Consider the following 25,311-nt stretch of genomic DNA (forward strand, 5'->3'; position numbering starts at 1 on the left):
ATGGGGTCGTAAATATAGGGGTTATGTGGTTGAGAGCCAACGAGCGCACACGCTATGCCATTCTGCACACGGAAGAATATCGGAAATATGCTTATTCGTAGTAGGGAATGCCAACCTCAATTTTCCGGAAACATGGAGCTCTAATTCAGCAGAAAATGCTGGCTTTCCTCTATAGCTCGCTTCGGTATCGAGGATAGAATGTTACTCGTAGCTTGAAGCTATAAGAGACTGCAACGACTGGGGGAGTTTAGAGGCAACAAAAAAGCTGTGAAAGAGTAATTTTCCAATGGTTTAGGAGCCTTGTCTAGAACTGTCTAGGAAGAGTGAGTACTAGGCGCCACATATTACTAGCAAATTTACTTAGTCCTCTGTTCTGCTATATTTGTATTACAATCTCTATGCTATAGCTTCATACAGCACATCCAGGGATGTGATCGCGTCCCACGCTGGTAATTTCTCGGGGATGCGGTCGGGATCGAGCTCGGGATAGAACTCCTTGATGGCCTTGATCACATTTGTAAATTCGACTTTGTAGGCCTTACCAAGATAGTGCACTCCTATAGATCTGTCAGTCTGTGTGATGCCTGAGGGAATAATATTTTTTAACTGACCATCGCTCAGGTACTCGTTTAGGGGATTGTCAGCAGGAAGTTCCGCTAGACCATAGATCGCATTACCCTCCTTCCAGCCCAATTCTTCCATTACGAGATACCAGAGCGGAACTGTTGGGACGTTCAACTCTACGCCAACCTCCATGGCCGCGTCACAGTATGCACGCGCACGAAGGGTAGTCCGATCACAGAAGAAATCCTTTCCATTCGCCGCCACGAACTGGTGATGGTTAAAGGGGCCTGGCCCAACGAGAACAACTTTAGCACCAGCTTGCTCGATTGTGGCGACGATTTGCCTAAGATTCTCTTTGTATCTTGCTAGAGGGACGTGGTTCGCCGATTCAGGGACGATGGAGTCATTTGTGCCGAAGAAAACAATCTAGGAAATTATACTATTAGTCTAGAACGTCCTTTGAAAGGGCGAACAAGAAACATTAGCTCCGAAATGAAGTACTTGCCATAAGTTTAATAACGGATTTCACGGCCGTCTCCTGGTCGACAAGGCGTTTGATAATAGTAGCAGCATGGTCGGAGTTATAGCCTCCGAACCCGCGTTGGATTACATCAAATTTGCGACAGTATGCTGTTAACCATGTCAGGTAACTGCATGAAACTACCCTCTTTGCCTAAATCGCAAATATCAAGCAGAAATAGTTACCATTTTGCATTGCTGGTCCAAAGCAGAACCCGCATCCTTGATCGTACGCGAGCTGAGTAATAGAGTCGCCAAATAGCACCACTTTGTCAAAGGCAAGGGCCATTTTAATAAAATCAACGGAAAAATCCGCTCCAAGCATGCAAATGCCGATAGAGCATGAGTTAGTTTCTTGATAAAATAAAGCGACCTTGTTGATTGAAATAGGATGATTCTAACGCTATGCCCATTTGGAGACGGCACGGAAACTCTGTGTTAACGCACTCTTCCACAAGCGGGTTCCAAGAATACAGTAAACTCCCGTTTCGACACGGGCCCGGAATTTCTACGTGCCTAATGAAAGTGTGCCACTATAGTATTTACATTAGCATTAAAAGCTTCGCTCCATATTAACTATTCGGCGGCCTTAGGCTATCACCCGCGCGCAAAATCCGTAGTACTTGAATAGAAAGATGTACCTACTTTATAAGATATATATCCCTGCATATTGATACTCTGTCAAAGCTGAATGCCTGAATTGGGCTTCGGGCCGAGATCTTCCGTGGTAAGCTTACAGACCAGAACATGCGTAAAAAATAGGACATTAATCGGTAGGTTTATGAACGCCAAGACTGTAGTTATGCATAGAAATGGGCCTGAGGTCCATCATCATACATTGAGAGTTGCGACTTGACCCTAAAGAGGAATACATGTTAGAGCAGATGATTTCCGTTAGCCTTGGATCGCCGATCGCTCGGCACACCTGATCTAGCTGGAAGCTTGGTATCTTTTGCGACGAATATGTGCCGAACAACGACAGATCATAGAGACGAAAAGAGATTCTGCCTTGCTCACACTCAGAATCGGGCAGCTTAGTTCGTACTGTTGCAACAAGCTCACGATGGCTTTCCGGTTGCTCAATCTTTCGTAAGTCAAAAGGAAATTGACAAGATGACTAGTGCTAAGGCCGATGGCTTGCTATGGTGCCTCGCTTGGGAGGCTGACTTGGAGCATTGGTATCTCATCGCGATACAGTAAAAGTGAGCATTTCGAAGGATTTGTTGGACGTTCACTGACCTGGATTCCATGGTCCTCTAGGATATTACCTGTGCAATAGTGTAAATTAATGTTCATTAGAACGTATGCTCGGTATCTCACCAGTCACCACATATTCGAGACCTTCTATTTCGCAAGTCACGCGTGCTATATCGGCTAACGCCTTTGGATGCTTAATTGATCCCACCAGTCTCGAAGTTTCAGGATCATTTCGAGGTAGGTTTTGGTGCCTAGCTCAGTTGCTACCATAAGAAAGCAGCACAAGGCAAAGATTGAGGAGCTGAGACTCGAGGTTTTTAATAAGTTTTCCCGTGCTGGAACGTGTAGAGCTCTTCTTGTCGTTAAGGAGCTTAGAGAACCCGCCCGTGGGGCAGTGCATTAACCTCGAATTGATGGCTTTCCCTGGCCAGAGTCCGTTCGCGAATTGGGTCACAATTCAAGAGTATCGGGAACGACTTGTCACGGCCGGCTACGCACGAGAAATCATTGAGATCCGCAACTTTTTAGAGAACGGAACCTGAAGTGGAACGGCATGGCTTGTCAATTGGTCACTTTCAGTACGCAGCGAGGATGTTCGATTGGTGGTGCAGAACAGATGTGGTCAGAGGCTACATCGCCGTTGCGAGGAAGTAGGGCCAAGTTTCAAAAGAGCATTCCTCTCACTCTTTCTTTGTACACTGGCAAGAATCAACGAAAGACCAACCAGACGCACAAACTGATCCGGCAATCCACTTTGTCGTGCATAGCTTATCTTAACTAAATGGCCCCACCAGAGAAAGTGTCAAACTATAGAAAATTTTACAAATTCATCAATAGATGAGTCCATCATTCTCACGAACCTCATCGCGGAGCGCTAGCTATCTTAAAACAAGCAAAGGCGGCAACAGCCAGTGACACCGCGCTCAGAAATGCATCTGCACCAGTCCCGATACGACTCGAGAGTAAGTCGTCGTTTACCGTATCGCGCGGTATTAGATTGAACATTGTTGCAATTGCCGACCATCCTGCAATTGCCGGAACAACCAATGTATCGGCCATTCCAAAGAAATACTCGAATGGAAGTTTTGAAGTCGACGACAGGGCAAATGTTAAAGTGAGAGAGTACAACTCTAGAAGGCGATGCCGGCGTCCAGACCCAAAGCACGGCAAAGTCAAGAGAACAAATCGATAGCATGCGTGTGCAAATATCCACGATTTGCTGACGGCAGTGAAGACGAACAAGTTGTCGTGAACTCTGACTGTCTTCCATCCAACACGGTGTCCTTTTTGGACGATCCAAATGAAGAGGGCAACGCAAGTGATTTTGCTGCACATTCCCCGAAGGGTGCCGCCCGTAGGAGTCCCGACCATCATGCCAATGTTTGCGTACACCGCAAAATTAACATAGGTCGTAAAGGCGGGTAGAAACCTCGCCTGCAAAGACCGATCCGCAACGAGGAATGTTAAGACAGAGCCGAGGCCTAAGGGAAGCAAACACATGGTTTTGGTCATTTCGCCGAGAGTAGCAGTTGTGTTAAATACGAATATAGTCGCGCTGACCCCAAGGACGATGAGCAAAAGCAGGCCCGGGTTTCGAAGAGCACACCCATAGGTGAGGATGAGGATAATGGTAAGCCATACGTTGAATGGGATATCAACGTAGGGTTCAAATGCCGTAAGTAGTAGTGAGAAAGCCATGAGATGAGCCGCGTAGTTCTACCCGGAGCTTTGACTTGAGCTTCCCCAGCTGTCGTGCGGCCCACGCCTAATTGCGCTCTCGGGAGCTTGAAATAGCCAGTTGAATTTTCCAAAACGTGGGGATAATTTAGCCCAAGAAGAGTTTACTGAGATGCTAGGAAAACCAGAAATTGGCTATGTCCGAAGGAGAGATGGAAAAGACGAAAGCCTAGCATACCTGGATATATCGGCAGGCCCACCTCATGTCGGAAATATTCTTGGAAGCTGACTAATCGGTCAAGATCATCGACTTCGGAGAATCGTTTTTACGCACTACATTTCCACAAAACTTTATGTTGTACACACGCCTCTACCTGTTCGGTGGCCTAGGCGGATTCCAAATTATCGTGCTGCCTTGTGGAGCATGGTTTGTATGGTAGGCGGATTTGTCCGAGGCTAAAAGTTTTACTATAATAAACTTAAGGTTATGACGGCTGTTTGAACTGTTCGTTGGCCAATCACTATTTGATACATTGTTTCTAACGCCCAATATTCCCTTTGGCCAAATATGAGAGATGGCAAATGATGGCTTGCCTGATAGATGGCAAGATATTTAGGATAATCGTGTCACCTTTTCACTAACACACTACCTGGTGTTAGCCGGAAGATGATGACTAACGGCGCTAGGTGGGTGCAAAATAGCGATGGTACTGGACGGTGGGCGGTGAAGCGCCGGCTCGCCCTCCAAAGTTACAGGTGGAAAGACGGCCGTTTCTGGCGCCAAATGTGGTCACTTTCGGCGCCATTTTCATAGGTCCTCATATTCTAGTTGTAATTGACAGAAAGCTGGTGTACGAACAATGTATGGTATAGATGACCAATGTTGAAGACTCTAACTAACTAAAATGACAAAACCCGCTATTTCAACAATCTGTGCGGACCTCGATGACTAACTATAATATATACTTTTGTATAGTACCTTGTCACATGATGTTTCCGGTATATTACCTGGTTTCTACTAACGTATTTCACCACCGAGCGGCTACCCTAAAACACCATAATAAAAGCGATAGATTACAACTTGATATCTTGACAACGGTACTCTATATGGCTATTTCTTAATAGCTTAATTCTTTTTAGGTGATATATAGCCTCTATACGGAATTTTAGGAGTATATATGACTTTATGATTGAGATATATATATTTCTAGTATCTGTTAACGTAATTTTCGGTATTTTTTAAGATAGTGATAATATAGGCTTTAGGTTTCTTTAGAATTGATATAAAGTATTAATAACTCTTATCGATAGCTATCGAATAACAATGAAATCAAATAATAATATGGTTGCTGAGATATAAGGTTGTAAAATATCGCATTTACTATGGTGTTTTAGGGTGGCCACTCGGGGGTGGTGGCCATTCGGTAGTGAACTAACGTTATGTATTCAGACTTGGTATTCGACCATCAAAGTGGCGGCCCGATGTTTTAGGGTGCCGAGGTCGGAGTTCGGGGGTTACCGCTCCGAAGTATGAAGAATAATCATAAATGCAGCAGGATATCCTAATCATATTTCACAAACCTCGGTTTGAAATTACATGATTCAGATTTTCTGAAAGGTATAATAGGTGTCAAACTCCCTTCCTAGGTTCCTTGTGAGAAAAATCTAACCGTTGTCACGATGGAAACAAAAACAATGAAAGCAATTGGAGTTGCCAAGTATGGCTCAGTCGACAATTTCGAGTCCCGCGACGTTCCACGACCGGGGAGCCCTATAGGAATGGACGTTCTCGTGCAGTGAGTATTCCCATTCTATGTACCGTCACATTGATTCTGACGTCACTTAGAGTCAAGGCCTGTTCTGTGAATCCTATCGACACGAAAGTCCGCAAAGGGACTTATGATGACGCTCCAGGTAATGACCCTGCTCCGTTTTGCTTTTGGAAGACTGTAATGCTTATCAAATAAAGACTACTACAAGTTTGTGCCTAAGGATTTCCATATCATTGGGTTTGACGGTGCCGGAACCGTTTTGGAGGTCGGACCTGAGTGCACAAATTTAAAGCCAGGCGATGATGTCTTCTACGTGAGCTCCACTACTCGCCAGGGCAGTGCTGCAGAGTACCTCCTAGTTGATGAACGTCTCTGTGCCGAGAAGCCGAAGTCGCTTGACTTCGTGGAAGCCGCTAGTATGGGCCTGACCTTCGGTACAGCATACCAGTCTCTTGTTGACAGGCTGGAGATTAAGCAGAACGAAAACACTGGTATTCTGATTGTGAGTTTCACTAATACCTTGAATAATTAATGTTATAATGGCAATTGCTACCTTGGTTGCATTTCGAACACACATCTGACTGTTCTAGATCAATGGCGGAGGTGGAGTTGGAAGCGCTGCCATCCAAATCGCCAGGAAAGTTTTGCAACTTCCCGTGGTTATTGCAACTGCATCCCGACCTGAGACGATGGAGTCATGCAGGAAAATGGGTGCCACCCATGTTGTGAATCATAGGGTGGATCTCGAGTCCCAGATCAAAGCCTTGAACCTGGATGTCCCAATCCGGTACGTTCCGCCTTCTCTTGCTGTCGTGTTCTTTGCATCTCAAAAACTGACACTACTAATTCCAGGTACGTTTACGTGGTCGCAAGGACGGAGCAATATATCCACGCCCTGGGCAAAATCTGTGCACCCTTCGCCAAAGTTTGCTCAATCGTGCAAGCCAAGTTCGATCTCTATGGGACCGAATTTATGTCAAAATCGATGACCTTCTCGTGGGACTGGCTAGGCTCGTCAGCTTATCATGGTACGAATCTAGAGAATTATCGCCGAATCTTTGGGATCTTGGCCCGTTGCATAGACGAGGGAAAATTGGTACCAAACCTCAACAAACGTCTTAAGTTGAATCTTGCTGGGCTGAAGGAAGCTCATCGGCTAATTGAGTCTGCAACCACTGTGGGAAAACTTGCTCTTGGGGTAGATGAGCCAGGTGAAGGGGCTCCATTTTCTTAAGGTTGGATTGCTCCGTTGAACAAGGCTTCGAGGTGGAGGAGGTTTTGTGATGGCGCATGAGGATACTTGGGAACTTCCGTCGACAACCGAATTACATGCTTCTTGATTGCGTATACATGCTGTTTTACTTACAAGACCTCTCGAGTGACCTGGATGGACTGGAAAGAAACGGTGATTAGCCATGTTATCATCCTTTGTTTCTAGTATTTAAATATAACAAGAGAGAAAAAAACCCCCCCCCCCATTTGTTTAATTTCAAGTTGAAGTTCTTCCTTTTAAGGTGACTGGTATGTAACGTATTTCACCACCGAGCCGCCCACCCCAAAACACATAGTAAACGCGATATTTTATAACCCTATATCTTAACAACCGCGCTTTTTATTGATTTCATTATGTATCGATAACTATTGATAAGGATTTTAAATACTATATATCAATATTAAGAAAATCGAAGAGGTACATTATTACGGTATTGAAAATTACAGTGTAAAAAGCCAGAAATATATATATATATCGCAATCACAAGGTTATATATATTTCCCAAACTCCCTAGAAAAGCTAGAAATTACGTAAAAAGCATTAGCCTATAACGAAATCTCTATATAAACTGCCGTTGTTGAGAAATCAAGCTGTAATTTATTGCATTTACTATGTGTTTTGGGGTGGGCGGCTCGCTTGTGGTAGCGGCTCGTATGTGAAATACGTTATCGACCTTAAGGAGAAATGAAAGAATTCAAGTACACATTACTTTACAAGGGCTTTGTTATTGTAATTCAGGTATTCATATTTTCTGCCGGCAAATATTCAGGCACATTTAGGCATCAATATTACTAATATTAGTTTCCGACCCCTGGCCAGGATACACCTTCGCAGTATGCGGTCAACACATGGATGAAAAGATGCTTTTTTTGTGTCGCTTACTTCTTTCTATCGCTCGTGATGCGTGACTTATATTGAGCGATTGGAGAGCCATATTCGTAGGAGGTTACTGCAGCGTCTATATTCCTTTCAATATCCAACTTGATTCTGTATTGGTCAGTTTGTCAATCGAATATTATTGAACACATCTATACCAATCAAAACGAACAAAGTAAACGCGATCGCCAGTTCGGCATAATAGAAAACTTAGTTTATGTCTTGGCTGATGATTTGAGCAACCTCGGTCGGCTAAAGCAACGTAATTAAAAGCTCACGGAGGTTCGATCATTTTTGGATTACCTATCCATTGTAAAACCGAGGCTCGCAAAGAACAGGAAGACAACATTATAATATCGCCTGTGCTAATTTATTTGTCGTTCTCAAACAGCCAACTCGGCAATTTTCAATTTCGACTTACACCTGGAACAATCAATATCTCTGCAACAATGGTCCTTGCTCGTAAAATCATTGAGTTCAAAACTTGTGATGGCACTATGCTCCGGGGATGGTTCTATCCTCAAGTTGAGAAATCGGCATGTGTGATCATGACCCACGGGGTGCGTACTCCATGAGATATTGAGATATTGGATTTTCGATGAAATTAGCTAATTCTCATCCGTTTGCCACAACTAGCTGGGTGGTGTCCGCCACCATTGGCTCCCGGATTTCGCGGATCGATTCCAGCAAGCCGGGTACAATGTACTCCTCTATGATAATCGGAACTGGGGTGACAGTGATGGACTACCGCGACAAGAGTCAAACCCGGCTCTTCAACAAGCCGACTACTACGATGCGTTCAATTTCGCAACATCATTCCCTAGTGTGGATGATACTCGCATAGTGTATTGGGGCACCAGTTTCTCCGGAGGAAATGTTCTATACGCAGCCGCTGTGGATAAACGAATCAAAGCTGCTATTGTACAGTGCCCTGCAGTTTCTGGAGAGACGCGATCCTTGGCCTTCAAAGACCGCATCCTAGGCATTTTGAAAGAGCGCGCTCGTATCACTGCAGGATCAGAACCAGAAATGATTCCGCTTATTGCGGAAAACTTGGAAGCAGCACAGTCAGGGACCACTACTGCCATGTTTCCCGGTGTTCATGCTTACGAGCAGGTGCGTGGTTCGTACGATTGCGGTGGTCGTTGGGAGAATTCAGTTACGGTTCAGACACAGCTCAATATGCTTGCGTTTGAAGGACAGGGTATGGTGCATCGTATCTCGCCGACTCCGTTGTTGATGGTTGTTCCTGGGAATGATATCCTTGTCACCACGGCATCTCAGATGGCCACCTACGAAAAGGCCAGAGAGCCAAAGCAGCTTTTGTATATTGATGGCGCAGGTCATTTTGATATCTATACTGGAGATTGGTTTGAACAGAACATTAAAGGACAGATTGAGTTTTTAGGGAAATGGCTTGGCTCTTCTTGAGACGCAGGCGCAACGAGTTTGGATTGAGTTCTCGAGGGTTTCCTGCGCAGAAGAAAATGTGATTCAATTTGACATTCCTTTTGTTGCATATAGTGTTTTCTCGCTCCAAAATACATTTAGAGAACCCACAAAAGTACCGTCCTCTTTGACTTGTCTTGGTGTATTTAAAGTTGCGACCTATTTGACAAGAAAACAGCCACGACACAAATATTAATGATTGAGCCTTGAGATTGAGCGCTCGATATGCATAAATTTCGAGTCTAGACTATAATGAGAAGGCTGCGAGGATCGGTTTCTGCCACTCAGCAGTATACCTATGGCCATACCTGTTAGTAACAGAAAAGTGCATTATTCGTACAGATATTTTTTTAAAAAATAGACTTCTCTCATAATGCCAAGTAATGTGCTCTTCGTTATCCTAAGGTAGTACCGAATCATGGAGCACTAAACCAAGCGGCTGGTTACTCAGTCAACATTGAGACCACACATAAGGATCATTTCTTCACGAGCGTTGCACCTCCCCATAGCGAGCCGATATTCAATCGAGTGGGATGCAACTCCATCATTTGGGAGTATAATTCCTCAGGAGTGGATGTTTGTCCATCCAATCGCGCGAAGTCATCCAAATAATCCTTGGTCGCTTGGACAGCATCGGGGGAGAATCCCTTAGATGGGTCACTATGACCTCCAACAACAATTCTCGGCTTAAGTGTCGCAATTTTATCGAGCGCTGCCACCCATCGCAATCTGGCCTCTTGGGATTTCGATTCTCCAAGGTACGGGTGGGTGTTGTTGTAGACTGCGTCACCCGCAACAACCAAGCCAATTGTAGGCACCCAGAGAGCCGTTGTATCATCTGTGTCCGTATGGCCCAGTCTAACCACTTCCAATCGCTCGTTTTCTAGCATAAAGTGGTCTTGTTCGAGGGGGGTGGCCATCACGAGCTTTTCCGGGATCTGACCAGGGAAAAGATTTCTCCAAAAGGCGTCCATGCCTTCGGGAGATATGGCTTCAGCCATCCGAGAGACAGTCTCCGGCGTAGCCACGACCTTTGCCTCTGGAAATTTCTCGAGAAGCGCACCGGTACCATAGAAATGATCGGCGTGGGCATGGGAGACATAAATCGTCATGAGGCTTTTCCCAGTGGCTACTACCCAGTCTACCAACTCTTCGGCAGCAGCCTTGGTTAACTGGGTATCGACCAGCACCGCATGTTTTTGGCCGAATATCAAGGTCGAAGTGGTCGGCACCCACTTGAGATGATCGTGACCGGCTGGTGTGGACCGATTCACGCCGGAACGTCTGCTGGTGAATACTTTGTAGTCGAGACCCATATTGTGGAGAATTGGGGTTAAATCAATTGTGATGGATGAAGAGAGATTTGGCATACATAAATTAAAAAAATTGTTCTTATGTCTCCATATAAATGCTGGGTATAGTTCAATGGAACTGTGACCCAAATATCGGTGAAGAACTAAGGTGGCGAGGGATTACTGATCATTAACCTCGGGAACCCGAGAGTCCGTTTCTTGACCCATAGTATTTTATAGTTTGTGTCGAATACCAAGTCCGAATACATGGTAGAAACCAGGTAATATACCGGAAACATCATGTGACATTGGGTACTAGGCATACCATACAAAAGTGCATATTACAGTTAGTCATCATGGTCCGCATAGATTGTTGAAATAGCGGGTTTTGTCATTTTAGTTAGAGTTGTCAACATTGGTCATTTATACCATACATTGTTCGTACACCAGCTTTCCGTCAGTTTGTGCTGTCATCGGAAATTTGGAAGCTGGCTTTGTAGTACATTCCATAGATTACGAATATGTGAAAAGACTTGCACCTCGGCAATATATAATCAAGAAATCGCAGCACAGACCTTTCGGCTTTCGGTCGTGGCGTAACTAACTATAAGATGCTTGCGAATATCAAGATATCAATCCAGATCACCTTTCGTACACTTTTTTTCTCTAATCATGCCTGAGTTGGTAAGCTTTGTTTCCGCCCCTACCTGGGATGCGTCCGGACCAGAAACCCCAGCTCAACAATTTTTCAAAAAATATGTTGATACAGTTGATTCCTACGGCTTCAACCACGGATCTGGCTTACGATTCTATTCCAAAAACGTCATTTTCCACAACCAGAACAACGCCCAGTATAATGGCGGAGACGAGATGTGGGCGTGGATGAAGCGTCTTTTCGGACAATTTGAAAGACTGCGACACGACTTCCACAGCCTCTGGGAAGTCAAAAATAGTGACGGTACAACCACCATTATGACCCAGTGGACCCGCAATATCTGGCTGTCTGGAAACAATACCGAAGAGCCGACTGTCAGCATTCCGCTTAGCTGGATCTCTATCATCGGCCCTGCTGATGTCGCCGAGGCTGTGGATGGATTGAATTTCATGGAGGTCTGGCTTTACTGGGATACAGCTTTGCTCACGAAGTATCTCCCTAAGGAGGCTGTTGTTTTCCAAACACAGAATGTTCTATATAAGGCATAAACAACCAGCAGTAAGTAGATACGGTGACTAGAGCATCACAACTGGTCAGCTAACGCATTGCGAAGATACAAAGTACCTCTCTCGAACTACGAAGCTCGGATTATGGGATTATTAGCCCTATTTGGGAGGATGAACGAAGTAGTCCTCCTGTGAAGGACACGTGAGGAGGGAGAGTGAGAAGGCAGCATAGCAATCTATGTACAGCAGTAGCTATCAAGTGTTTTCTCAGGCTTTGAATGTATATATTGGAAATAGGCAGGTAATGGCCATAGCCAGGCCCAAAACTGCAATTCAACGATTCATATTCGGAAAGAATCATCGGCTCATCAGACTGGTACGAAGGCCTTTACCTGACTAGTTCATTCTGTCCACTTTCGCATAAATCGGGTTTAATTCCGCCATACAAGTTCCACGTAAATTAAAAGACCGTTAACATGACCTTTGGGGTATTTGACAAAACAAAACACGAATAAATCAAGGCTTTCAGCTTTGGTATGCCAGGGTGAATGGGCCAACCCACCGACTAGCAAAATTATATTATAAAGTCACATCAGATAGATCCGAGATCATTGTTTCAGGGGAATTCACAGATATTTTCGATGCAGCCCCTTTCTTCATGAATGTGCAGTCGACCTCGCCTAAGGCCTATTTCCATTATTTGATGTCCAATGTTCCCTGCCATTGGATTTGACTAGCCCGACTTTGAATTACAAAAAAAACAGCCTTTTAAGGTGACACCGAGTGTTACCAACTATTAGAGATATAGAGGGCGCCAGCCATGAACTCCATGCTATAGATTATGTCTTCTCTGTGTCGTAGATCTATCAACTGATCGCAAAGTTAATGCCATCAATTACATCACTCAGGAAGGTTCCACTTGGCGTAGGGCATCCCAAAGCCCAGAAAACGTGAGGTAGCCCATCATAGTGGTTAATCCTTGTTGGAACCCTATGATTACCTCGAGTGATTAGGTCGGTATACCAGTAGGGGCAAGAGGGGGCAGGACCTACCCGGCCTTATTCAAAACGTCATGAATGATTAAACCGTCATCGCGAATGGGATCAACATTGCAAACGGCTAAATAAGTTGCAGGAAACTTGTCAAAATTGGCGTTGTTTATGATGAAAAACTCCGGGTCCTACGGACTCGCTCCCACGGAATCTGTATGGCACAGGTTAGTATTAATATTGATTAAACATGTTCGTAGAATGAGCACAAACCAAAGAACTCGATCATAGCACGGGCTGAATTCATTGGCGCATTTGCGTAATCCTTGAATGATCGATACTTATCGACATACTGTAGCGGGAATGTGGTCAGGATGAGCAGCAATCGGTACCAAAGCTGCTATACCACGGACCTCGCCCTGGCGATTCAAGTTCACAAGCTTGTTTGCCAAAGTAAGGGCTAGGTGGGCTCCAGCACTTTGCCCGATGACAAAGTATTTTTGGATATCTCCGTTCAGCTTTGAAGAGTTTCTGAATGCGTGGAATCTATTAGCATGGTCGGAACAAGCCTTGAAATGTGATTTTACCCAGTTCCAGCCTTCAAGGACATCCTCAAGCTGAGTTGGACTTTTGTGCTCAAGTGCCAAACGATACTCCACCGAGACAATGGCACAAGGTAAGTGTTCAGCAACGAGTTGGCAGAAAGGGTCTTCGGTGTCCAAGTCACCACAGCACCATCCACCGCCGTGGAAATAAACGCCAACGGGCAGTGGCTGGCTTCCTTCCGACTTCATAGGAAGGTACACCCTAGCTGTCAAATGAGGCAAGATTTTTATATCCTCTGTATTGTTGTTTCATTAAGACTGGGATTACCCATAAAAATTGTCACATAGGTCGTAACTTACCAATACTGAGGTTTGCGGACTTCGTACATGAACTATTGGCTTGGTCTGCAAATGACTTGTATTGCTGTCTTATAGACAATGCGTCTCCTGTGAATTGTGGCCTCTGGCCAATGGTTTGCTCAATCTGTGGGACAATGAGCATAGATCTGGTAGTATGTGGGAACTATAAAGACATACTTGGAGCCATGTTGGCGAAAGAGGTGGTTCCATTGCACATAGACTTTGAGATGTTTTTCCTCTGTAGATTTCTTAGGGTTCTTGATCTAAATGCAGAATTGAGAAAAGCAACGTCTTTCAGCAAAAGGGGGTTACCAAGCTGCTGATAAGTTCTGGCTGTGCCAACTATCCACTCTTTCATACCGGGCCGAGGCGCGTAATCAAATTTATGATTAATAACCAGCTCTTGATTAGAGCTTGTTAAATACACCGAGTTTTAGTTGTATGAAACAAGAGAACACAGGGCAGTCATGTAATATCATCAACAGAGGGACCTCGGGACAATAGACCTGTCTGGAAGTAGAAAGAAATCACCATACATTTATTCCAAGCTCGCACCTTCAAGTGCTTAAGACCTTAAACGCTCACAATTTCCAGTTTTCTAATTCAAATTGCACATCGTGACAAAAATATCCGATTTCCAAACCCACGATGGGCGTTAATCTTCCTGAACTGCAGTTTACTCCGCTCGATGACATTCCCGAGCGCGTGTCGGTCACCCGCCAGGCTTTCATGAACCACAAGACACGCGATGTCGAGTTCCGTCTGATCCAGCTGCGCAAGCTTTACTGGGCGTAAGTCCTTTGAACCTTGCTTTTGTTCTATACAGGACATTCGTGAATTATATGACTTACAATCTATGACAGCATCAAAGATCACGGGGAGGAAATTGTCGAAGCTTGTACTCAGGATCTGAATAAGCCCGTCTTTGAAACAGAGATGGCAGAGATTGGATACCTCCTGAACGATATCGTCTTGCCCACGCGCAGCTTGCATACTTGGGTGAAAGATGAGAAGGCCCCTGATATTGAGTTCATGTTCAAATTCACCAGCCCGAAGATCAGGAAAGACCCGCTTGGTTGTGTGTTAGTTATTGGGTACGTTCTACAATTAACATGCGGGCTTCTACCCGCAAGAAAAAGGCTGTGCAAGGAAAACTAACAAGTATTTCAACTTACCTAGCGCGTTCAACTTCCCCTTCCAACTAACCCTTGGCCCGGTCATCGGGGCTATCGCTGCGGGTAATACGGTGGTGATTAAACCAAGCGAAGCCACCCCTCGAAGTGCAGCTCTCATGCAAAAGATTGTTGAGAGACTTGACCCTTCATGCTATCAAATAATTCAGGGGGCTATCCCTGAGACGCAGGCATTGCTAGCAGAGCGATGGGATCAAATCTTCTTTACCGGTAGTGCCAACGTCGGCCGGATTGTCTCCAAGGCCGCGGCACCCCATCTAACTCCTGTTATCCTAGAGCTAGGCGGAATTAACCCTGCTATTGTGTCTAGGAATGCGAACCCAAGGCTAGTGGCACGCCGTATGCTTTGGGGAAAGGTATTCAACGCTGGTCAGCTCTGTACGTCGCAGAATTACCTATTGGTTGAGAGACCACTATTGTCTTCGGTTGTGGATGAATTCAAAAAGGCTTACAAGGAATTCTACCCTAATGGAGCGGAAGGTTCAACGGATTTCTCACGTATCGTGAGCAAAGATCACTTCCGGCGACTTCGGTCAATGCTCGAGAACACCGAAGGCAAGATTGTAATGGGCGGCACGATGGATGAGGATGAACTCTTTATCGAACCGACAGTTGTCCAAGTCAAATCGATTGACGACTCCATGTGCTCGCAGGAAAGCTTTGGTCCATTTATTCCAGTTCTCCCAGTGGACAGTCTGGACGAGGCTATCGAGCTAGCTAATGGCCTCATGAGCACCCCTCTGAATCTGCATCCATTTGGAAATAAAGCAGAGGTTGAACACAGTTAGTTCCCTTCATTTGATATTAATGTTGGGAGACACTCTTAATGATACATTCTAGTTCTACGATCCACTCGATCCGGCGGCGCCTCCTGTAACGACGGGGCCCTGCACATCCCGACTCTGCCTTTCGGTGGTGTCGGTGAGAGTGGCCATGGCGCTTACCGTGGCCGCGCCAGCTTTGACGTGTGGGTTCATCGCCGCCCTATCACTTCCAGTCCGAGCTGGCTCGAACCTATCCTATCTGTCCGGTATCCTCCATACGCGGGTAAGTTGAGCGGATACAAGGCCATCGGTCTCCTCAAACCCGATTTTGATCGAAGTGGGCGCAAGTTGAGTTTCGGCTGGATACCCTTTATCCTCACTCTGGGCGGAGGAAGTGTCAAGGCCGGAGCCATCCGTGGTACTGTTGTTGCCGGTGAGTAACTTGCTTTTATCGTCCTGTTCATTATCTGTGCTCAAATCTGACTATTTAACAGTTCTTTACTTCATTTTTCAAGCTCTTGCACGCCGATACCCGGGCTTGCGAATTTGATCCTCGGGTTTAAACCCTGTCTTTATTGACAATAGCCCCCACACAGTTATTGCCGCTGAGCATGTGGCTTTGGAGATTTCTCTATGTTAATCACTCCCGTGTTACGAATTGACAGGGATTGGTGGTATCCATTGAGGATGGTCGCGATTACTTATTTTCTATTGTTTCTTCATTTCGCACTATAAAGTTGCAGCTTTCCCTCGGTATCCTCACTCTTTCTATCAAAGAAGTTAGTTCCGCAGCTCATAGTTTGATTTGCCTCTTAAGTAAGCTTCGTACCGATCGCTCAAATCCGGGCCCTGATCTAAGGATATCTAACCCGAGCTAGACCCTGCCTGAAAATCATCAAGATGTGTACTCGATTTGTCTATACCACCATTGTTAATTGCACTGCACTGCCAAAAGACTACGACATGACGTCTATACCCTATAGGTAGTTAAAAATAATAGTAGTATAACCACTATCACCGTATTATCTAGCTTCCTAGAAACGACACCGAAGAGCCGACTATCAGCGTCCCACTTAGCTAGATCTCTATTATCGGCCCTACTAACGTCGCCGAGGCTATAGATAGATTGAATTTTAGGGAGGTCTAGCTTTACTAGGATATAGCTCTACTTACGAAGCATCTCCTTAAGGAGGCTGTTGTTTTCCAAACGTAGAATGTTCTACGTAAGGCATAAAGGTATAAACAACGACTACTAAGTAGATCGGGTGACTATAGCTTCATAACTGATTAGCTAACGCACTACGAAGGCACAAAGTACCGTTCTCTAAATGCGAGGCTCGGATTATGGGATCATCAGCCCTATTTGGTGGGATGAAAAAAGTGGTTCTCTGAAGAAGGACATGTGAGGAGGTAGAGTGAGAAGGCAGCTTAGTGATCTACGTGCATAGCAGTAGCTAGGTGTTTTCTCAGACTTTGAATGTATATATTGGAAATACGTAGGCAACGACGATAGCCTGATCCAGGACAGCAATACAGTAAGTTTCAAGTCTGAAATAATTAACATACTAATTGCCCCTGAAGATAGTATGTCATTCAAACAGACTTTCTTCTCACCGCAAATGATGAAAAGCCACTCGGAATAGGGCCTTGCTCGATGGAGTTGCGAAAGCAGTTGAGGGTGTTCATTTTTCAACAAAAGAAAATGACCTGCATATTTTTATAGGCGAGTATTCAAAACAACGATTCACGTTGGGAAAGAATCACGATCTCATTGAACTAGTGCGAGGACCTTTAACTTACTAGTACATTCTATTCACTGTCGCATAAATTGGGGTTTAATGCTGCCATACAACTTCGACGTAAATTTAACAGACTGTAAACATGGCCTTCGAGGTATTGGGGGCTAATAATGGAGATTGTGGAACTGGCTCGCACGATTGGGATAGCACGAGTGGATGAGCAAACGGCCGAAAAGAAGTTGATGATAGCCAAGAGAAGATTCAGCAGTGGGACAGGTCGAGAGATGAGCATGGCACAAGGCGTACGACAGGGAAGACTCTTTGAAGTCGAAGCCGTCCCTGTAAATGCTACTCCTCTGGGTCAGAAATGTGGAGCCAAGATGCCGAGGTTGAAACAGATAGTGGCGACGGTGAATCTTATGTTCCGTGTTCGGGTCCGGATCAGTTCAGGCCACCAGAAAAAGAAAGATGGGACTGGGACTGGTAAAGCGGGCGAAGGAACTCGTCCCAACGAATCACGAAAACTGGGTGGATACGATAGCCAAGGTTTGATGTGGTCCCGGCAAATGCTACGACCCCACTCTTCATTAGAGCGATGACTTTATTGCCGTTTCCGGACTAGCCTCCCTAAGCTATGTGGATAGGGCGCCTTTCGGAGTTTTTAGACGCCGTGGACTCGATGACACATGCTCTTGGCCTAGTTATTAACTAGTCGCAGGGTTAGGATAGGCTGATTACGTTAGCGTATCTTAAGCGGCGGCCGATATATATCTCAGCCCCAAACTAGGACTAGGACTAGTCCGTCTGCTTTCCTCACTTTTAGATATCACATTTCGAACATTACAGTACACAGAACTAGGCTTTCGCTAAACCGGGACGATGGAGTATGCCGGGACTCAGCTCTCTTGGCCCCAGAGCGAAGCGAGACAGGCCGTCGACGGTCGTGACGCAGAAGCCGAGGCTGAGGCCAACAAGCAGCGCAGGAAAGTCCAGAACCGGAAGAATCAAAGAGCACACCGTAAGTATGCCCCTCGCTACTATAACCCGTCCTATACTCAGAAACCCCTACAGGACTACGTCTCAAGGGCGGAGACTCGGGGAATGTTCAGGAGCCGCGTCCATTCCGGGTCAGGCGCTGGCGCCTCGACGAGCCCGACCATATTCCCTCTCAAGAAATCTCGCTAGCATCAGAGCGCGCAAAAACCACATCCTTCTCCCTTCGACCGTCTCACACGTACACAGGCATATCACCCTCCACAGCTGGCACAGTTATCCTACGAGGATCATCATCCACTGCCCACAACCATGCCCCCCTAAATTTGGACCCCCAGCCCTTTACTTTTCCCCTGTCCTCGGACCACCTCCTGCATCTCATTCAGTATAACGTCTTCCGCGCCTTAATCTCTAATATGCGTATCCTCAACACCTTACCCGCCGACCCCACCATCTGCACCATTGCCTCGCCCTGCCGTGACGACACGGCCCTCTACCCCCTCGAGCCCGACATCCCTCCCTCTCTCATCCCGACCACCATCCAGCAAACTCACTACCACTCTCCATGGATTAACGTCATCCCATTTCCCCGTGTCCGCGACAACCTTATCAGATACGAAGGCCGCTTTGACTCCTGGGAGCTGATGCAGGACCTCGTCGGTGAACTATTGAACTCGACGCCAGCCCCGCAACGACGAGACGCGTCCGTTTCTGCCAACATTCCCGAGACTCAACGGCCCCTAATCCTTTCATCCGGAAGTGATCCGGATGAAGTGACCGCCGGGCGTAAGGGGCTCATTGTCTGGGGTGAGCCGCACGAGATGAAGAGTTGGGAGGCCACGCCCGGTTTTCTCGCGAAATGGGCATGGGTTGCCGAGGGCTGCGATGAGTTGGTGGAAATAAGCAATCACTGGAGGATGAAAAGGGGAGAGGAACCTATGCGACTCGCGATGTCGAGGGGCTATCCGCCACCACCGCTCTCGCACGCAGCGTCAGCTGGAGGATAGATGCGTCGGCACTGGCACAGTCGACATTTACATATGTTTTCTGCGGTTCGCCAATCTAATATCGATCTTGTATAGAGCATGGTAGGCATGACGCAAAAGATGCTGTCCTAAAACTAAAGAATTATGGTTCAAACTCGGAGAGGACGTGGATGTTGGAGGAACAATGGCCAATGGTATTACGGTTCAGGCGTAGACGATCATTATCGACTCGACTGCAGCCTACATGCTCACGTTTGCCATTTCAGCTGTGGTTCGCTAATGATTGATTGATTCCGACTTAATATGGACTTCGAGTCTAGCAAACCGCCGAAGTGCGGAGGATGACCCATAGTCCCATTTGCCCAATCCAATCTCAAGAGACTGGTGAGCCAACAGAGCCTCACCCGAAAGCTTGGAAGACTGGCAAGAACTTGAGGTCTTTCCTATGGCAATGATAGGGTTTTCGCAAGCCCTGGAAGAGCTTAGTGAGAGGGACTACCATATTCTGATGGATCTACCTAGAGCCTATTGCTGGATTTCCGCTCTCTTTGTCCTGACGTATATAATGTATATCATATTTAAATTTTGTGACGTAAAATCGGAAATAAACTACCCTTCCTTGAAGTATGGTGGCTATTGGAGTTGTCTGTCAATTAGGAGACACATTCACGTCCGTAACTGAGTCGGTGCTAAGTTTAAAGGGACTCTCAATATCAGAATCCGTGCAGTAGGAAGCTAGGGTCGCGCAGCTGAACGAGCCCAAGCAGACCTTTAGGTTTATTATCAACGACCTCACAACTTTGCACTGCACAACTGAACGGAAACGATACAGCTGCGGTCATTTTCCTTTGCAGTAATTATATCTTCAGCTTTTACCACGTGGGTATCCTCAAGACTATGGCATTAAGAAATATTCGCAGGATTAGTTATGTATCTTGTCGACACTTCCAATAGAGTATGGGATCAGCTATGTGGCTCTAACAGTACACTCCAAGCCGGAATCCATATATACAAACGCAAATGTTTTCAAGGGCTAATTCTCGCCCACCTAGTAGTAGTTCAGCGGCTGGTATCCCATTTATAAGATTAAAAATGATGCATCCAGGACGATAGCGCGTAAAGAAGGAGACATTATAAGAATTTCTAGAATTAAATGGCAGTTTATACGAGAACTTGCCATGGCCAAAAGTTGAGGTAGTTCATCAGTGCAAGACGAAATAGGGTGGATTGAACTTTATCAAACGTGCGATTCATTCCCGCTATGTTTGACTATCTAGCCTGACATCTTCTGAAGGCAGCAGTAAATGACAAAAAGCAGTCAGGTAGAAACACTGATATGGTAACCTCATCATTCCTACTCTTTCTGTCTCACATCGCCTACTGATCATCCGTCAGCCCCACAATCTTCAGAGAGTCTTTCCAGAGCCGAGCCTCTTTCTCGGCATCATACGCATGCCCTGCAAACCCTACACCGGCAATCTCATGATTGTCGTTGCCCCGTGTGGTTTTTCCGCACTCAGCAAGATATTCTCCACCCTTCTTCTCCCATTCTTGGCCAATCGCAGCCCACACCGTCGTTGCAGCCCCCTGCTCTGGCGACTTCATCAGTTTATACGCCTTTTCGTCTTTCTTGAACGCTTCCAACATTGCAGGGTCCATATACTGCATAAGCGCCGTTGCAATCATGCCAGGATGTAAGCTGGTAGCGTGGAGTCCTCGCGACCCGTAGCGCCGCTCGATCTCGTTGGCCATGTAGATATTGGCGGTCTTTGATTGTCCATATGAAATCCAGTCGTTGTACTCAGTCTTCTCAAAATTGTAGTTGCCTGATTCATTGATCGAGGCTACATGATGGGCAGAAGAAGAGACGTTGACGACTCGAGACGAGAATTCAGGGCTAGCGCTGGCGAGGAGAGCTGGCTTCAAGAGCTCAAAGAGTAGGAAATGGGCGAGGTGGTTGACTCCAAACTGCATTTCAAAGCCGTCTTTGGTGTGCTCCAACTTGGGCAGGGCCATGATGCCGGCGTTATTGACAAGGACGTTGACTTGACCGTTCGACTTCTGGAGAATGGCTTTCGCGGCAGCACGCACGCTGGTCAAGGAAGTGTTGTCCATCTCAACAAGTTCAACGCGCTCTCGTTCGAGGATTCCGCCTAGGGCGGACTTGGCTTTGTCTAGGTCTCGTGCCGTCAACAATAGCCTTGCTCCAGTCAGAGAGAGAGCGCGAGCTGTCTCAATCCCTATTCCAGATGAAGTGCCTGTGATGACGATAACCTTCCCGGCTAGCTTGCCCTCTACTGCTTCATCCTTGATAATCTGGAGAGCTGTTGGACGAGCGTCGCCGGGGCCAGCAGGGTTCGAATGAGCTTCTGCGTAACGGGACATCGTGTTGAAAAGAGAACTTTGGCTGTTTAAATCCGGATAATGATTGGAATAAAAAATAGCTTTGATGAGTTTAGGACTCAGCGTTTGGAAGCATCGGTGAACTATTTATATTTTTCCTCCTTCAGACTTCTAGCCCCGTGTTCACAGAATTTTGCTCTGTATTTCAAAGCACTCGGATTTAACCCTAGAGTCCAGGACGCCGTGGACGAAAGTGATACTCAGAACGTGTTTGTATTTCAAAGCACCGGACTTCTGAAGGTCATCTCGGTGAGAACTAGTTTTCTTGGCCTTTCCATAGTTCACACCCACCACCACGTGTGATGACTTTTTTACCGTTTCCGGCCTAGCCTTCCGAGCTTAATTCGCGGTACCCACCACCTCGTGTGATGACTTTTTTGCCGTTTCCGGCCTAGCCTTTTCAAGCTAAATGCGCGGTACCCACCTCCCAGGGTTGTGGATGCCATAGGCTCGATGACACTTTCTCCTCTTTCGGCCTAGCTCACGGGACTAGTTAGGCTTAACAATAGGTTCCGACTTAGCGCCAACCTTGATATCTATAACCGCCATTTACGCATTTGTATTACACGGACAGGACATGGAAAATTCTAATCTCTGTCGGCTTGCAGCTAATTTACGCATGAAGTAGGTCTGTAGACCGTGCGCTTACAGCCTCAGCGAACTGTTCTCCTCATTATCGATTATAAACTCAGCCCGGTAACTCACCGGTAAGTCGCCACCACCTTACGACCCCCTGGCCAGGTCACTCCCAAAACACCATATGGAATGCGACGTTTACCCAACAACTATTAATTATCAGAGCTCATGGTTTAAGGTATATTCTCTATAGTGATCTAGCATATCTACAAAGTCTCGCCAATTTTAAATTGTTTTACAGAGCAAGGATATGTATTCACAGCTCACAGGGTCAAATTTTTAAGTAATACAATAGCGGAATCCTCGAGTTACAAGACTACGACGGAAAAAAACACATATCTCTGCGCGAATCTAATTTTTGAAATTGCACCACAACGCCGAGGGCTACAGCTCTCATTTTAATTGCAAGTTAATTGTAACTCCCGGCTCCATCTCCTAACCCCAATTTTATATTGGTAGAAGGTATAGTGGCGCCAGGGAGCCAGTGGCCGCCCCTTTCAGGGGGCCGCGAAAATTCTACACGCAACATCAACGAGCGCATATTGGACGCCAATTACGACGTACGCTAGTTACTAAATCATATTAGCAGTAATACCTCTGTTAAAGTCCCGAGACCAGTGCTCGAATACCTCAAGTCCACTTAGGAGCTTACTATAGATCTTATTAAGAACCCTATTAGCTAGGACTAGAAGCAGCAATTTGAATAGCTACGCCAGGAAACCAGCCAGATCAAGCAAGACATATATACGGTGAGAATTACTTCTTCAAACGTGAATACCACTCTATTAAACCGGATCCGGTCGTATATCGATACCGTTAAAAGCGCACCGCCGCCGACGTACTTCTTATCTAGCTATAGGTCGGCGTCGACTAACCCCGTATCGCCTTCCGACCTTATCTAGGACCGCTAGATTATTGTCAAACTAGGTGATTCCGATAGTATTAAATACTTCCGAGCGCAGACGCCTACTAAAATCACGAAGCTCGCTAAGAGAGCGCGTATAAAGGCGGTAAAGGCCACGTATAGGGTGACAGTAGTATCAGCTAAGTTTATTATAGCGAAGTAACTAAAATCGGGAGATATCTCGCTCTCTCTTCGTACTACGAAGGAAGTAGAGATTATACGATACTACCGGAATACGTAGGTAAAGTATTTATAGAAGGGATCGGAGGTACGCTTACCAAGCTAGGGGGTTATTATTTACGACGTTAATATACGATCTCTCGGTATCAATACGGCGGTAGAGATTAGGGACCGGAAGCTAGGGATCGTAAAGCAATTACTTAGCGAGAACTCATTTAACTAGGGGGATAATACAGAAATCACTTAGATCTCGTAGCTTATCCTCCTAGAAGGTAAGAAATCCGGCTCGCTAATTATCGAGTTCACCTCACTATATATAGCTAACAATACTATCGATACTAGAATACTTTAGGACTCGGAGGTACTTACCATAGTCTTATACGACCGGGCTACGCGTATACGCTAATACTATAACTACTAGAAGTACGGCTATATAGGAAGCACTTACTCTAATAAAACAAAGTACGTCTTTTACGCTAAGAAGTATTATTCTCGAGACTACTAGCGTAAGAAAGACGCCATACTTAGTAAACGAAAGTACGCTAATTACGGGGGCGTATATAACGGATAGTCGAAGCGGTACCCCGACTTTATCAGAGAGATTAAGAGGGTATAGGTTCTTACGTAGGCAAGAGAACGGTACCACCAGGTACCGGTATATCTCTCGATAGCTACCGGAAGGACGCCGGCGGCTACTATAATAGGAACCGGGAGCTTAGGAGGTAGCGGCTCCTAGACCCCTACCGAGGAGAGCTCTAGAAATAGAGGACGAAGCCTAATAAAGGTATCGAAGAAAGTACCGAGCTTAGGCTAACCGGCGAGTAGTAGCAATAAAGAATTAGTATTAGAGGTCACCGGGGTACAAATATCGGAGGATACCGAGATATAGGGGACCTAGGAACCCTAGCTAGAGGAAGTACTACCTACCTTCGCGGTAAGAAGTATTAAAGTAAGTATAATTAGAGAATCAATCCGTTAGTCGGCGTAGAGGCCGGCATTAGATCGATCGATCTACGTACCGGTAGTAATATAGTCGGAACCACCTAGACGTAGGGCACCTAGCCGGGCATCGGCATCAATAGTATTATCGACGATAATAAGAAGCAAAGGCCTTACTAGATTAGTACTCACTACGTCGAAACGGCCTAGGGACAAAACATACGTCCTCGAGGACCAAGAGGCGGTACTACTAGGTACGCCGTCATTATCGGCACCGGCTATATCCGCTAGCGAATACCAGCCGTTAGTACTATCCCGTACTAGCGGTAACACACGGTAGATAGGAAAGCATAGTACTACTAGCAAGTAAGCTACCACCGGTAAGGAGAACGCTATCTTTAAAACCAATACCGGCAATACAATATACACACCTAGCCCTAGGGGCAAGAACAAGCGTACCCTCGACAATCAAGTCAACCTTACAATATCGGCCCTATCAATAAAATTCACAAACAGAGTAGGCATCTAAGAGGAGAGAAGAACGCGTCAATTCACTAAGAAGCACACTAAAAAACCAGGTATCAATAAATAATACACTATTTACTATCATTTAATATAATACGTACCGGTCAAGGGATATCGTCATAGCGGACTTTCTAGCGAAGCCGGAAGTCATAAAGACAGATATCATCGCGGTATAAGAACCATAGGAGAACCTATATAACGACACGATATACTACCTATTAAAATAGATATACGAGCTTCTCTTCCCGTCTAGTTTAGAGACGGGAAGTAGAACACGGGTATATATATATATCTCTAAGAATCTTACTAGGTAGACGCACTATATATATAGTAAGTTCTACCAGGAAGTAAGGCTACAAACCAAAGCTAGCTAGA

General features: G+C 45.8%; 11 protein-coding genes across 11 annotated transcripts; 6 read left to right on the forward strand and 5 right to left on the reverse strand.

Moving 5' to 3' along the window:
• Positions 1–396: 396 nt before the first annotated feature.
• Positions 397–1,372, reverse strand: N7537_008699 (SGNH/GDSL hydrolase family protein; the record flags this gene model as incomplete). Its single annotated transcript, XM_056899753.1, has 4 exons — positions 397–557; positions 612–990; positions 1,085–1,194; positions 1,270–1,372. 4 exons carry the CDS (start codon positions 1,370–1,372, stop codon positions 397–399), a joined length of 753 nt encoding a protein of 250 aa, XP_056751829.1.
• Positions 1,373–3,141: 1,769 nt separating this feature from the next.
• On the reverse strand, positions 3,142–3,978 carry N7537_008700 (uncharacterized protein; the record flags this gene model as incomplete). Its single annotated transcript, XM_056899754.1, has 1 exon — positions 3,142–3,978. One exon carries the CDS (start codon positions 3,976–3,978, stop codon positions 3,142–3,144), a length of 837 nt encoding a protein of 278 aa, XP_056751830.1.
• A 1,659-nt stretch (positions 3,979–5,637) lies between these two features.
• On the forward strand, positions 5,638–6,963 carry N7537_008701 (zinc-binding alcohol dehydrogenase family protein; the record flags this gene model as incomplete). Its single annotated transcript, XM_056899755.1, has 5 exons — positions 5,638–5,753; positions 5,804–5,871; positions 5,927–6,231; positions 6,320–6,516; positions 6,582–6,963. 5 exons carry the CDS (start codon positions 5,638–5,640, stop codon positions 6,961–6,963), a joined length of 1,068 nt encoding a protein of 355 aa, XP_056751831.1.
• A 1,364-nt stretch (positions 6,964–8,327) lies between these two features.
• Positions 8,328–9,309, forward strand: N7537_008702 (alpha/beta hydrolase; the record flags this gene model as incomplete). Its single annotated transcript, XM_056899756.1, has 2 exons — positions 8,328–8,438; positions 8,515–9,309. The coding sequence occupies 2 exons, from the start codon at positions 8,328–8,330 to the stop codon at positions 9,307–9,309; spliced, it is 906 nt and encodes a 301-aa protein (XP_056751832.1).
• A 494-nt stretch (positions 9,310–9,803) lies between these two features.
• Positions 9,804–10,643, reverse strand: N7537_008703 (MBL fold metallo-hydrolase; the record flags this gene model as incomplete). The annotated part of the gene is made up of 1 exon (XM_056899757.1): positions 9,804–10,643. One exon carries the CDS (start codon positions 10,641–10,643, stop codon positions 9,804–9,806), a length of 840 nt encoding a protein of 279 aa, XP_056751833.1.
• Positions 10,644–11,291: 648 nt separating this feature from the next.
• Positions 11,292–11,822, forward strand: N7537_008704 (uncharacterized protein; the record flags this gene model as incomplete). Its single annotated transcript, XM_056899758.1, has 1 exon — positions 11,292–11,822. The coding sequence occupies one exon, from the start codon at positions 11,292–11,294 to the stop codon at positions 11,820–11,822; it is 531 nt and encodes a 176-aa protein (XP_056751834.1).
• An 824-nt stretch (positions 11,823–12,646) lies between these two features.
• On the reverse strand, positions 12,647–13,884 carry N7537_008705 (alpha/beta hydrolase; the record flags this gene model as incomplete). Its single annotated transcript, XM_056899759.1, has 6 exons — positions 12,647–12,770; positions 12,833–12,899; positions 13,043–13,121; positions 13,162–13,610; positions 13,675–13,798; positions 13,852–13,884. 6 exons carry the CDS (start codon positions 13,882–13,884, stop codon positions 12,647–12,649), a joined length of 876 nt encoding a protein of 291 aa, XP_056751835.1.
• Positions 13,885–14,322: 438 nt separating this feature from the next.
• N7537_008706 (aldehyde dehydrogenase family protein) lies at positions 14,323–16,181 on the forward strand (the record flags this gene model as incomplete). The annotated part of the gene is made up of 5 exons (XM_056899760.1): positions 14,323–14,465; positions 14,538–14,768; positions 14,854–15,650; positions 15,708–16,064; positions 16,126–16,181. 5 exons carry the CDS (start codon positions 14,323–14,325, stop codon positions 16,179–16,181), a joined length of 1,584 nt encoding a protein of 527 aa, XP_056751836.1.
• Positions 16,182–17,540: 1,359 nt separating this feature from the next.
• N7537_008707 (2-dehydropantoate 2-reductase) lies at positions 17,541–17,969 on the forward strand (the record flags this gene model as incomplete). Its single annotated transcript, XM_056899761.1, has 1 exon — positions 17,541–17,969. One exon carries the CDS (start codon positions 17,541–17,543, stop codon positions 17,967–17,969), a length of 429 nt encoding a protein of 142 aa, XP_056751837.1.
• A 280-nt stretch (positions 17,970–18,249) lies between these two features.
• N7537_008708 (bZIP transcription factor) lies at positions 18,250–19,370 on the forward strand (the record flags this gene model as incomplete). Its single annotated transcript, XM_056899762.1, has 2 exons — positions 18,250–18,388; positions 18,442–19,370. 2 exons carry the CDS (start codon positions 18,250–18,252, stop codon positions 19,368–19,370), a joined length of 1,068 nt encoding a protein of 355 aa, XP_056751838.1.
• Positions 19,371–20,726: 1,356 nt separating this feature from the next.
• N7537_008709 (uncharacterized protein) lies at positions 20,727–21,734 on the reverse strand (the record flags this gene model as incomplete). The annotated part of the gene is made up of 1 exon (XM_056899763.1): positions 20,727–21,734. One exon carries the CDS (start codon positions 21,732–21,734, stop codon positions 20,727–20,729), a length of 1,008 nt encoding a protein of 335 aa, XP_056751839.1.
• Positions 21,735–25,311: the final 3,577 nt, after the last annotated feature.

Source organism: Penicillium hordei (genome assembly GCF_028827395.1).
Source record: "Penicillium hordei strain IBT 12815 chromosome Unknown utg000004l_segment0_segment0, whole genome shotgun sequence".
NCBI lineage: Eukaryota > Fungi > Ascomycota > Eurotiomycetes > Eurotiales > Aspergillaceae > Penicillium > Penicillium hordei.